Source organism: Nanorana parkeri, unplaced genomic scaffold (assembly GCF_000935625.1).
Source record: "Nanorana parkeri isolate BGI_ZX_2015 unplaced genomic scaffold, ASM93562v1 scaffold125, whole genome shotgun sequence".
NCBI classification, from domain to species: domain Eukaryota; kingdom Metazoa; phylum Chordata; class Amphibia; order Anura; family Dicroglossidae; genus Nanorana; species Nanorana parkeri.
The window spans coordinates 1,336,934-1,350,534 of record NW_017306393.1 but is presented as its reverse complement, the minus strand read 5'-3'; the positions used below and the strand labels follow the sequence as shown (position 1 = coordinate 1,350,534).

Genomic DNA, 13,601 nt, shown 5'->3' with positions numbered 1-13,601 from the left:
TAATAATAATTATTATTATTATTATTAATAATAATAATAATAATAAAAAAATAATAAGAAACGCTTACAAGGCTGGATGTATCGTTTAATAATGACGAGAGGTGCCATACTCATTTACCTTTGGTGAAGACACTTTGACGTGAACAATTATCGGTGCTAATGAAGTCTTGATTAGTTGTGCCGGATGATTAATGGTGTCCGCATCTAGAATAACAAGCTGTAATGAACGAGCCAACTCAAATATTCTTTCTATTTCACTTTGCACTTCAGCTGAGAAGACAGAAGGAAGGACAACAGTTATTACTAGGCATATAACCTGCACAGTTGTAAACATGAAAATGAATTGTATAGTTATATGGAGCTTGCACTAAAAGTCCCCTTGTTACATCAGGGCCCCATCCCCCACACCAAATTGCCACAATAGCATGCAAAAAAAGCAAGAAAAATATTCTTACCTTAATCCTGGCTTCTGTCCACGATGCCTAGGTGAGGGTTATGTCCCAGGATCTTCTGTTGAAATCCTGGGAATGACTAGAAGAAGCTTCTGCACTACGCTGAAATATCTTTTTGCAAGATTTAGCATATTTGACGTTCTCAGGATCTAGCCGGAAGGTCACCCTCTCCAGTGCAGAAGCCAGGGGTAAGGAAAGTATAACTTCTATTTGTTTTTTCTCGTTGTTTTTTTTAATGCTACACTGTAATCCTGTGATTTGGTATTGGGAAGGGGCCCTGATGTAATAAGTAAAGTACACTTCAATGAGACCCTGTCGTCAGACCATTCATTTTAACAACAATCTTCCCATAAGATGATATACCCGTCTTCCTTCTGTAGACATACAAAAGCTCTGAGACTGCTGCTGTGTGACACTTCATTGGATGTGATGTTGGCAGTCACAGCAGAATCAAAGCTGTCACTAAAGTGACATTCTATAGTATTCTTCGCTCCTCTTTCCTGGCTGCTGCATAAAAGGTTATGTGAGGAGGGGTGGAGGAGCTGGGCCTGCACAAACAGTAAATCGGCACCCCCAGAAAAGGAGAGGGCTATGACATGCAAGGAGGAAGAGGGCTGCACTAGAAAATTTACTCCTGGAGTAGTCAAATTTGCAAGCAAGTTCAAAGACATATAGCAAGTAAATAAACAATTTAGCTATGAAGCAGAAAGATGCTGCAAGTAAGCATTTTAAATAATTGATCTGTCTGCGCTTTTACCTGCAATTTTTTTAGGCCAGTGACAGGGTCTCTTCACACAGTATTTATTACAAAGCACTATTTTATTATGAACATGCTGAGAGAAATAAGTAGATTGTTAGTGTTCACCACTCCTCAGGTTTGGAGTAGAGGTCATCGGGCACCACTATTTCCTCGCATACATATGGATAGCTCCTCTGCCTGAACTGCACAGTGAGCTGGCAGCATTGTTGCTCAGTGCACGTTATAATTAATGGCCTCTGTCACTCTGTCACACTAATTTCAGGTGACTCAGACACCCTGTGATGACAATGGCACCATAATGACTCCGTCATGACCTCAGCATGCATAGATGGAGGGTGAGGGGACTCAACACCAGTGCTGATTTCGTTTTAAAGTGACCCTTTCACTATAGTCAAGGTTTTAAATAAAGGCATAATAACAGAAGTCTGTAAATAATTACCTTTCCTGCTGCCCAAGCTGTCGATCTGCCCTTAGATACTGAGAAATCTACTAAAGTCTGCACTAAAACCAGCACTTTCAGGAGTGTCAATTTCCGAGGTCCCCCCACAGCTCTCACTGGGTCCCCCTGCTGACCTCCACCCATTACAGTATACAGTAGTGATGTGGATGTTAGAGGGGGGAGCCAGTGAGAGCTGGGGGGGGACCCAGGAGGTTCACATGCCAAAAGGTATTGGTTTTAGTGTAGACATAAGTAGACAATCTCTCAACATCAGAAGCAGGAACTGTACTGACTGGTTTGTGTTTAAATTCCCATAAAAAAAACCCAGCATACCAGTTCATAACTATATGACAATGTGGGCTACTGAACTTGGTATTACCTTTGTACCCGTTATGTGGTCCCAGATGTGGGACACTACTAAATCGTCTTCCCAGAATGTACATGCCATGGACACTAATTACAAGATGCTATTATGTTCCCACTAGATTGGTGTATGTGATCCCAGGATACTCCCCTAATTGTTTTAGGGGTTGCCCAAAGCCAAGCACTTTTTTTCATAAGTAGTGGCCATGCCCGGTTGTGGAATATCTTTGGAGAAATATGCTTCATGCTTTGTTTTGTGTCTTGATAACCATGAACCCCAGCGAGGCTCTCCTTAATTTGAAACTGGATGTCCTTAAAAAATACCAATTTGTTTTAATGATGCCTATATTGACAGCAACAAAACAAACCAGTGTGAAAGCATGGCCCTGTAAGTCCCTTACTTTAGCTGAAATTAAATCCAGACTTCATTGGACATTCTCTAATGAGAAACTCTCAGCTAAGCTGATTGACGCCAATGCCTAAGTTAAAAAAAGCTCACCAGTTATTTACTGAGGAATATTGACCATCACTTGCTGGACCTTTAGAGATCCCGAAGCCTTTGATCAGTTAACATGAGATCCTGCCCATGACCCCGAGGTCTCCAAAGCAGGCTTCTAAAATGTATCTGGGGATCTGGAAGACCTAGGGTGGCCATGTCAATTTTTGATCAGCCTACGCTTTCAGGTAGTTTGGGCATCCCTAATCTTCTAAAATATTATACTGCAACACAAATTTATTTTCTGAACCTGCTTCATGCAAATCAGGAAATTCATTTGTAAACTTTTTTGGATATTGTTGGTGTGTCCCCTATCCCCTATCCCCATCCATAACTTGATCTGGCTTCCACCACAGTAATGCCCCCCGGGTTCATAACCCAACATTGTGCCACTCTCTAGACAGGTGGCATGCTGTTAAGCTTTTCACGTTTGGGGGGGTCAATCATTCTAATAATTATTGGAAACCTGGAAGCTTCAGAACTCTGAGCTGTTCTGGTATTTACAAATACTGCATTTTTTTAAATTCCCTTACGACTATTACATCGTTTGCACGCACAGCTTTTGAAAGCTTCATTCTGTGGGCCTTGTCTCTTCCATATATAGGAACCTGAATATGTTAAATCAACCTACTAAACATAAACTCACAGGGTTTGGTGGGAACAGGACTCCTTAACTACCCTCGAAACAATCAAATTGGACTTTACCTTGGGCCCAAGTGGCTGAGATTTCGCAGAATATAAACGCCTTGGAAAATTCATATAAGGTGTTGTTGAGACGGTACCCGACACCAGACAGGGTTTCTAAATTTGCTCCCATGGTGTCCCCTGCATTTTAGGGGATGCACATCCTGTGGCACTATGCTCCATACTTGGTGGAGCTGACCAAAGGTCCACAAATTGTGGATTGGCGTATATAACCTTATTAGGTATGTTCTCCATTGTAGATTGGTGCAGAACCCATGGGAGGCTCTATTAAATGTGAACATTTCGACTCCTTGGAGGAGCGAGGGTGTGCTGGCCCATCTTTTTTCTTAGCTACCAGGTAGACTATAGCCAGACAATGGAGGCAACATATCCTTAGTTACAGTGAGGCTTGGCAGAAGGTCACATGTACCATGATTAATGAGAAACTTACCATGATCCTTTACGGTATTCACACGAAATATCTCAATGTATTGTCACTATGGATAGAATATCTTAGATGCTCTGATTTGACCACACTTTATTGAAGCTTTGACCTGTATACCCCTAGCTTCGTGGGTTCCCCTTCTCCCCAGAGGCCCCATTCCCTCCTTTGCCTGCTTCTCCCCTATCGTCTTCGTATCTTCCCCCTCACCTTTTGCCCTTTGCACTGATCTTTATTTTCCCTTTGCACTGATCTTTATTTTCTTCTGCTAATTTTTTGTTGTTGCATTTTTTGGCATCAGATGATACCAGTAAATTGTAGACAACTTCCATGCTTCAGATTGCTGCTACTTCTACATAGTAACATAGTATGTAAGGCTGAATAAAGACCAAGGTCCATCCAGTTCAACCTATATGCCTTCTCCATTTAGTTGGCGCCAATTATTTAATGTTTTTAATTTTTTTAGTGCATGGGCTTAATTACTACTATGACATTGATGCTTTTTAAAAAAAAATCTTTGCTACATATTGACTATTTTGCACTTTGGTTAATCCCATTTACAAACCTATTATTTCCCGTCTTACACACATTTGGTTGCTAAGGGCAAAACCCTACTTTTTCTATTACTCCAGTTTTTATACATCTGCTTAAAGTGTTTATATTTGTATGTTTGATTTTCATTTTCACACATTTTACACATAATGTGGACCATTACACTGAATATGGATATACTGTATGAGTTTTCGCTTGGTAAATGCATTTTTGCGGGTTAAAACGCGCACGCAGCCTGCGCATGTGCGTGTTGGGCTTCGTAAATCAGCCCCTCTGTCTCTATGAATTGACAAGATGAGGAAATTATCAAGTTGAAAAAAATCTGTCATTCACATTTAATTATCACTTTTCCCAGTCATAGCTGTAAATAGCTACGCAGCTTGCCTGGTACTATCAGGCTTAAAATATAGCGCGAATATTCACAACTTCACATCATAATGTACCAGTGCATTTCATCTACTAACTTTAAAGGGCATGTGATATATGCATGCATATGCACTCATGTCATGGCTGAATGTACTTTCGAATATAAAATCTAAGGATTAAATGGGTTAGAAGAATCCATTTGTCTGTTTCCCTTCACAGCCTGTCCTGGCAACAGGAAGTAAAGTAGAGTAAATCTCTACAAGATCAGGGGAATTCCACTCTTCCAAACAGGTGCCCCCATTTGGAAGATTTCCCCTCACTTCCTGTTTCAGTGCCAATTCAAAAATGCAGGATTTTCTGTGTCGGAGACAATGGTTACGAAGACAAATAGAGAGGATGAATTGGCTCAGCAAGGACAAAGGCAGCTATAAACACTTGACAGTGCTTATAATTGCTTCCCTAGTCATCCTTCCCCTGACCCCTATCCAAAATAAATAAATACACTTTTGGCTGGAATAGGGCTTTAGGGCCCCATTCATACCTGAATTTGTTGTAGCTTGAATGTCTAATGGCTCCAATTCCAAGTTACTGACCTGGAACAAAGAAAGGGATCACAAGCTCTGAAGCACTGTGACCTTGTTTGCCGCTTCCATTTTAATTGCTTTTTATTTGCTTAAAATCCTCCCTAGCTTCCCCCCCTATGTAATGTTAAGGAGGGGGCTGTGGGAAGTTATGTTTACTCTATTTAACACTGTCTTTACTGTGCTGGCAGAGTTCATTCTCTCAGTTGTAAACTAGATTTAAACAATGTCTGTCCTAACAAAGGGTTAAAGATCTAGGAGTATTGTATGTTAATGAGAGGAAGCTCAGTCTGTCCCTCGGTTTGACCCACTAGTTTTACTGCTCAGAGTAGCCTGGAATGGCAGTGCACCCTCTCCTCCCATATCACCTCGCCACTATATACATATACATGCATACTGTATATACATACTGCCAATATTTAGTATTAGTACTAAGGCTTTATTAGTATGATGTTATTCCATTGTGCATCTGCTTTATGTTCTAATGACCTGTTATAGTCTGATTTGTCCATTTAATTTTTTTAATGTTTAATCCCCCCATCGTTATTATTCATTTTTTTTTTTTTAAATGAAATTTTATTGCTTCATTGTATAATGCAGCATTCATTTGTCTCTTCATTTGTCTCAGTATGTGTTCCCCTTAATCCATCAAAAAAAAAATTATCAATGGGAGTATTACATGAAACAATGTACTTGGCGTTGGCTTTTAATTAAACGCGAAAGCCCCTGCTGGTTAACATTTGATTCAGCCTATTGATTTTTGTGCCTGATCCCTGCTTTTCACATCAACAACCTTGGCAAGGTCCTCGGCATACATTCCAATGTAACTGAATTTGCTGTGTTAACCTACATGCTAATTCAGAGTGGCACCCATTGTCAGTCATTGTTAGTCGAGCGCCAGAAATACGCCCGTGTCACTCGTCACTTAGGGACCTGCTTGCCGTGGTCAGCACTCCACATTTTAAAAGCTGGTTTTAAAGAGAAACCCGAGGAAATGGGTAGAGTCTGATATTTAGGGCTGTGCTTCTTGTAAATTTCAGCTGATATACGGGGAAAATTGGAGAAAGTGACCATGACTTCACTGGCTGTCTGTGACATAAATTATGTTGGAGAGGAGGTCACTAATGGAGAACTATGCGGTGAGCGATTTTCACTCATCCTCATAGTTCAAGCCAACGTGTGGCAACGAAACTGTCACACGTCAGCTCTATAGATCTTGAAGTGAGCGAACGCATACCGTCGCTCACTCACTTTCCGATCATCTCCCTGCAGAGAGCGGTGACTGTCAGTCACAGCTCCCCACAGGGATTCCCCCCTCCTCCCCGCTCCGATCCTCCAGCACTAAGTGGAGGACGGACGAGGGAGGGGGCGGGCACCGCTGGCTCTGCCTCTAGATAGGCAGAGCACACTGTCACTCACGCAGCTGGGTGGATCTGTCCCGACTGCGCACTCTCAGTATATAGTGAGCAATATCCCACTATATACTGAGCTTTGGGTGACGGGAGGATGCTAGTATATGTCCTCCTGTGACCCTTAAGAGAACTATGGCATAAAAAGGTTACCCCATAGTTCTCTTTTAATGGCAGCACTCCTTTATTTATCTCACTACAGGTTCCCTTTAAAAATGCCTCTGAGCCCCATAATATAGTTCTCTCCATAGAAATATGTTTAACCAAACTATCTACTAATCAATTAATAAACAAATCACTGACCAAGTAACCTGAGCAGGATAAGATTAATCAATTAATTTCCTGTACATAACTTTATAAATGTATGTATAGATTTACAAGCTAATTAAAATGTAATGTTATATTCAGTGATATAAATATGGATTTGCAAGATAAAAAATGTTACACTGAAAAAATATGAATTAAGGCTCTCAAGTGAGATGGAAAGTTACATTGAGTAATATTAATATAGCTTTACGGTCTGCGGGTTCATATTACTGATATTAAAATCAGACTGATCTAGATATGCTCAGTGTTTCTTAACCAGTCTTGTACCTCAAGCATAATGCGTATGCCCAAAAAACTTAAGGCATACGCAGCACACGCTGTCCTTCCCCCGATTTTTTTTACATTCTCAGATGGCAGCCAGCACTTGCTGTATTTTTCCGATCTCGAAATATGGATCTTCTGATCAGTGTTTGTAAACACAGTTAAAGCGGACCTTTACTCTCTTTTACTTAAAATCACATCAGCATTCAACTCTGCATGCTAATATGAAATCATCTTACATTGAATTGGTATTTTTCTTTTACTTTCAATTACTGTTTTCCTACTTCTTGGTCCTCTTGGGCATTAGTGATGTACCCTGCGCCTTGGGGATGCATCCTGAGCCTAAGGGATGCATCCTGGGAAGGTTACATCAGCAGAGCGCTGCTGAGAAATCTCATCTGTAATCTCATGCGAGCTCAGGGAAACGCATTGTCCTCCCCTGAGATGATGTGCATGGCCACATGTCCTTGTCACATGTGCCAGAGTTCCAGGAAGTAAAGGAAGATATATTATTCTGCCCTTACTAAAAATGGCCACCATAAGAAGAAGGGGGAGGAAAAGAAAAATAAGGTAAAGCCGTTCCTAGATTGCCATTACTAAACAATTCTAAAGGTGACTTTGTTGTCATTTTAAAGAGAAGGGTGAAGTTCCTCTTTAAGTAGTGTTATTCAGAGATACAAAGTAACATTATTGTTACTTTGTACTTACTCTGTTTCATCCATCTGCAGATCAAAGTGGTGAGCACTGTTTTTCTTTAATAAAATGTGTTCCTATTTAACCCCTTATTAACTGTTAGTTAACTGTTAGCTCCTTTAACACTGATTCTTTTTTAACCTAATAATGGTTGAAGTAGACAAAAGTAAATTTTAAAGTCTTTATATTTACATCTTTATGTCTATGGATTGCATAGAAAAAAAATGTTTGCAGGACAATATCATCAAAAGAAAGTTTTGTTTGTCCTAAAAAAAAAACCAGGATGAATGACAAGGGTGTGCTCTACTCGTTCACAGAGCTCACTGAATTGTGGAACAATAGTACAAGCTCTATGAATGGAGAAGGACGCAGGAAGGTGTGGGTGAGTGGTGCAATTCTATCACATTGATAATAGTAGGAGTTAAACCCCAGAGCACTGGAGGATAGTCACACTGAGGTGTATCCAGCAGCATTATGGAAGAATTTTTGTTACGAAGCAGAAGTATGGAGGAGGTGGGATACACATCATCACAGGTAACTAATGTGATTGGTGTTGTGTCCTACAATAAATAAATAAAACTTCAGCTTTTAAGGATCAGTCCACTATAAAGTTATAAAGTGATATTTCAGTTTTTGGTAGATGTAGTTAAAGGCTAAGTTTAGCTTACCTTTTCACCCATATTTAGGGTGTAACATGAAACATTGTCAGATCGCAACTCCACCCACTTCCTGCCCCCTCACTTACCTGAATTTCAGGATTCTTCTCCCTGCAGGATTTTTCACCTTTTTGAATTTGGCATAGCTGTGAATGGCTCTGCCCACACAGCCACATCATCCATTCACAGATTGTTTATAGGTTCTGTGAATGGATAAAGTACAAGTCCCATCAGCCACCGCATTGATTAGTCCATTAATTCTTCCTCCTGTCCACGTTACTGCATGCCTGTACCTCAGTATGGACATGGATGAGAGGAACAGAGCATTGCACTCACAATCAACTGATTGCCATTGCAATGCTTTATTGGCTCCAGTGCAAAAAACAAAACACTAAATGTACATTTTCTCTTTTTAGAAGAAGTGCGCTTTCATTGTTTTTTTGCAAAAAGTGGAATTTTCCTTTTAACCACCTGGTAGTTTCTTCTACCTCTTGGGGACCCAGATAGTGAGATCTGTTATTTGAGTTCCCGGGTCTGCACACCTGCTATGTCCATTATACAAGACTTCAACTTTATTTCTGTAAAGGGTCTTACCTAAACTGGATCTGGTATTGGAGCGTTCGATTATAGCCCTCCTGGTTGGATTATTCAGCACGGATCTCTTGGCAAGAGAAATGTCAGCTGTCACCCTTGTGATGGATATCCTGAAAATGAGGACACAGAACCATATTAAACATGTTCACTGAGGATTATTATATTTGTGATTTGTGTACAGCAAAGTAAAATCCCTTTATTTGAAAGGTAGCTTATAACAAAGACAAAACAATCATTTCTGTTACAACAGCCACGGCCTACTTTTTCTTTCTTCATAGCCTGTCTATGGTTCTATCAGTGCCCTACATGCTATTCAACTCCTTTATCCTAAAGACAGAGACTTCCATTTTTTCTGGTCATATAGTTATTGCAGTCTATAGCTGGCCATACACTGATCGATTTTTGTACAAACTTCCCTACCAAAAATCTCATCGGAACATTCATTAATGCCATCAGAGACTTGGCGAATGTTGTTCAAAATTTAATTTGATTTTGGAATGAATGGAGTGTCCTGAATGAAAACCACATTCACTGTTGGAATTTAATTCATTGGAGAAAACATTTCCATCCAACTCATCACTATGGTTGAAAATGATCGCTGATATGACACTATTAACTATTGGAAAACTGAACATATGCTCAAAAAGAATATTTTTTTGGATTATGGCCGGTGCATGGCCAGCTTACCTGCTCAAGCAGAATATTATAAAAAAACTGCCAGGCAAAGTTCCGAGCTTGATAAAGAGGCTCAGCCCTCAGGGTGGACATGAACTTCTAAAGGTGGTCTGATGTATGTATGGTTCCACTACCGTCTGGTACCCCCCTTCCCCCATGCAGTTACAAACACACTGACCTAGGCCCCATTCACATGGAGCATTCTGGGATTCCTGTGGCAAAAACTGGTCCTGTTCAGATGCGGCCGCTAGACCTATTGAAGTAAATGATCAGGTGACAGGAGCTGCATCTGTCAGCAGCAGTCTGCAAGTATTTGTACATGGTACGATTACATGTGGTTCGGGACAGATGATTGTTGGTGGACGTAGGAAAGGTTTGTCCACTGTCACGCTGTCAACTTCAATGGGTACATCGGCTGCATCTCAATGGGGACACCTGGGATTCCTGCCGCAGGAATATGAAGGTTCTTACCACAGGTATCCTAGAGTGCAGCATGTGTCCCCGTGTAAATGGAGCCTTAGTCAAATGACTGAGTGTAACGTTGACCATACACCAGTAGAATTTTGTTTGAAAAATGTGGTTTTGGATTGTTCATTTAATTATATAATAGTTAATGGGGTCAAATCAATGGTCATTTTTAACCACAGTGATGAAAAAAATCAAAAAAGCAAGATGGACATTTTTTCTCAAACTAACAAAATTCTAACAATGAATGTGGTTTTCATTCAGGAAGCTCCATTCATTCCAAAATTGCATGTTAAAACCACACAAAAGTTTGTATCACATTCATCAAGTCTCTGATGGCATTCTGAAATGTTCTGACAAAATTTTTGGTATAAATGTTCGTATGAAAATCTACCAGTGTATGGCCAGCTTTAGTGAATGGATGGGGGACAGAGGAGACGAGGGGTACAGGCAGATGCTTCTGACACTGGCCTATCACAGGGGGAACAACAGCCATCAGGATATGTTCCTGCTGAGAGCAGTTAGTAAGGGTTGTGCATTAGACCCATAGACATAAACTCATCTACCAATCCAGGCAAAAAGAGTAGGACTGGTGACCATCATCTCTTGTCTCTAGGGAGAAAAAAAATGAACTCTGGGCATACGTAGCCTAACAGTATATGGGAAATACTTCTTAGTCCAGGTAAGTATACATTATAGTACATTTTATTTATTTTACAAATGTCTTTTTACATATGACTAACATAAGTATCCCCATTACACTTGATATGAGCCTCCTGTAATCCCCTGTGCAGAAGCACTCTGACAGGGAGAGGGAGGAACAGACCTCATTAAATCAGGGCTCTACTATTTTGCATAGTGCTCACAGTCTCAGGGACTGTGTCAAATGTGGCAGGTCAACTGCAGGCCAAATGCATTTGTCAATGAATTTCTGAATAACTTTGAATCATTTCAAACTGATGTCAAAGACAAGCTACATTTTCCCGGCACAAGCCCCAAGCTCGTTGCCACAAACCCTAAAAGTGTGAACATGAATAAAGGATAGAAGAGCACAGACATGACCTCAAGAGTGACCTGCAGCTCTTCCATTGCCCACTCAGAGGCTGGGGGGGCTCCTAGACCAGACTGTATTGCTTAACTAGCACATAGGCTCTAGGTCTGTGCTGTCTAACAGGATCTCAGGATTGGCTGATCAGACTTACAAATCCTTTGGCAGGTAAATAGCTCAGGTACATACAGTATACTGTATATGTCAACTTTGCATGTAGCTTCTTGCCTAGGGTTAGTCTTTAATTGACCTTGAAATGATATTTCATTCATTGTTAAAGCCCCACTTTTACTTGAGAAAATCCTTGCCGTTAACTCATTATAATCCTCTGATGGCCACATTGTTACAAGGCCACAACCTCTGTATACCATATAATTCCATGTGCATCTAGGAAGATGCACATAGTGGCTTCATTTACCTCTTGGTAGTGTGAACTCTGCCTGGCCATATGCTGTCTCATCACCTACCCCACCCAACACCATTGTGTGAAATATAACACAATCAGAGCTACGATTGGGAAAGAATGCAAATTTAAATATGTGTTAATCACCCTCTGCTTTGCTTGTCTGTGCCATTCATACAGCAGTGCTGGTATTCCCAGGTTTGACATTTCAGCTGGGATGTTAGAGATGATGGAAATTTTACATGAAGAAGAACATCAACTAATTCCACAAAATACTCTTAATGTAGGATCAGTAATTGTTCAGTCAATGTACATAAACACTACATAGACCTTTTATGGTATGTTTTAGGACCTACAATAACACAAGATGACATTTGCTCAGTGGTTAGCTCTCCTGCCTTTCCGCACCGGGGTCCTTAGTTCAAATCCCAAACAGGACACTACCTGCATGGAGTTTACATGTTTTTTGTGGGTTTCCTCTAGATACTCCATGTCCCTCCCACACTCCAAAGACCGTATTGTTCTTCTGCGTTGTCACATGGGCTTCCAATAGGGTTTGCACACATTACGCAGTTCACAGTTGTCACTATCAGGGAACTTACCATGCAGCCATTGATGGAGTGCATATATGCAGACAGGATGTGGAAGCAAAGAGGCTGCAGCAGATGAGCAGTACGCATAATCATAAAGGATGAAGCATGGGTGAAAACAAGTACTTTATGGTTATGATACACAGTGCTTTGGCAAACAAGAGTGTTTTGCTGACACAGTGATTCCTGGCATCGTGTAACTTCTAACTAAAAATAACTTCTGGTGATTATGCCATTTCTGAGTCTTATCATTTACAACAATTCAGCCCACAAAATGTGTTGGCTGTTTCCTGTTATCCTGTGATTTATAATGCATTTGCACAGCATATAGTTGAGCGAATGATGTTTGCAGCACATTACTGCCTCTAGAGGAAACTGAGAGGCATGGGAATTCCATTTCCTATGCTCCTTGGTTATGCTCCTTGGTTCTATCTAGTGGCAGCAGCTATATGCCGTGCAAATGCATTATAAATCAGCCCCTTGGGGTTTACATCTACTTTTAGAAACCTGTACCAGATGCCCCCTTTTAAAACCTATAAACTTAGCCCAAGTCTGTTCTACTATAACATCAATTTTAAATGATTTAGTTTTTTTATAATCTCTTAAAATCACTTGACACCACAATGAACATAACTAAAAACTCTCTAAGGAACTATTTGACGTGTTTTATAAATATTGTAACTTTAATATAAATACAAAGTACTGAAAAAAAGAGGCCTGTATATGTGACTTTGCTTGCCCTCACCTCCCATCAAACCTGTGCTTCAGGAAGTCAAAGAGGGCTTTCTGCATCATGTCCGTCACCTTCCCAGATGAGAGGAGGTTGGAAATAAGATTAGAAAGGAGAGAAAAAGTGAGCAGGTTGCAGAAGAAAGGACAGAATTAATAAGAGAAGAGGTCTATGATTCTACCTTCAGACAACTAAAGTTCAGTAGAAGTTGCTGCACCATAAATGGCACTGTTACAGAAGAGATTAACTATCCACATCCGTGTTTGCTGATCCTCCCCAGGGCACCGAGAGCAATCCGTTATCACCCACAAATATATCTCACAGGCATGTATTTGTGTTGGAGGAGATTGTCCAGAATCTCTGCATTCTTTCTGACAAACTACAATGTAGATAAACTTCTGTTTAGCTTTAAAGGAGAACTATTGTGTATTCTGCTTAGGTACCCTTCTTTAGTTACTTCAACACTCATCTGAAAGATATTTTTAGAAGGTTTAGGGCTTGTTTACACCGAAAGCTGTGCGTTTCAGAGCGGTAGCTCTGTGTTCTGGAGCTTCCACGACAACCGCCCCCCCCCCCCCCCCCCCCCCCCCGCGCAACACCAACAACCCACCCAAC

General features: G+C 40.7%; 1 protein-coding gene across 3 annotated transcripts in view; it reads right to left on the bottom strand.

Annotated features, from left to right (window-relative positions):
• The window catches only part of CACNB4 (calcium voltage-gated channel auxiliary subunit beta 4), a 109,706-nt gene that overhangs the window by 11,005 nt on the left and 85,100 nt on the right, over positions 1-13,601 (bottom strand). For all 3 annotated transcript variants that reach the window (XM_018553598.1, XM_018553600.1, XM_018553599.1), the window contains 3 exons: positions 13,002-13,060; positions 9,076-9,185; positions 119-270 (listed from right to left, as the gene is read on the bottom strand). In XM_018553598.1, the coding sequence (XP_018409100.1) occupies positions 119-270; positions 9,076-9,185; positions 13,002-13,060 (321 nt within the window). The remainder of the gene's footprint in view (positions 1-118; positions 271-9,075; positions 9,186-13,001; positions 13,061-13,601) is intronic.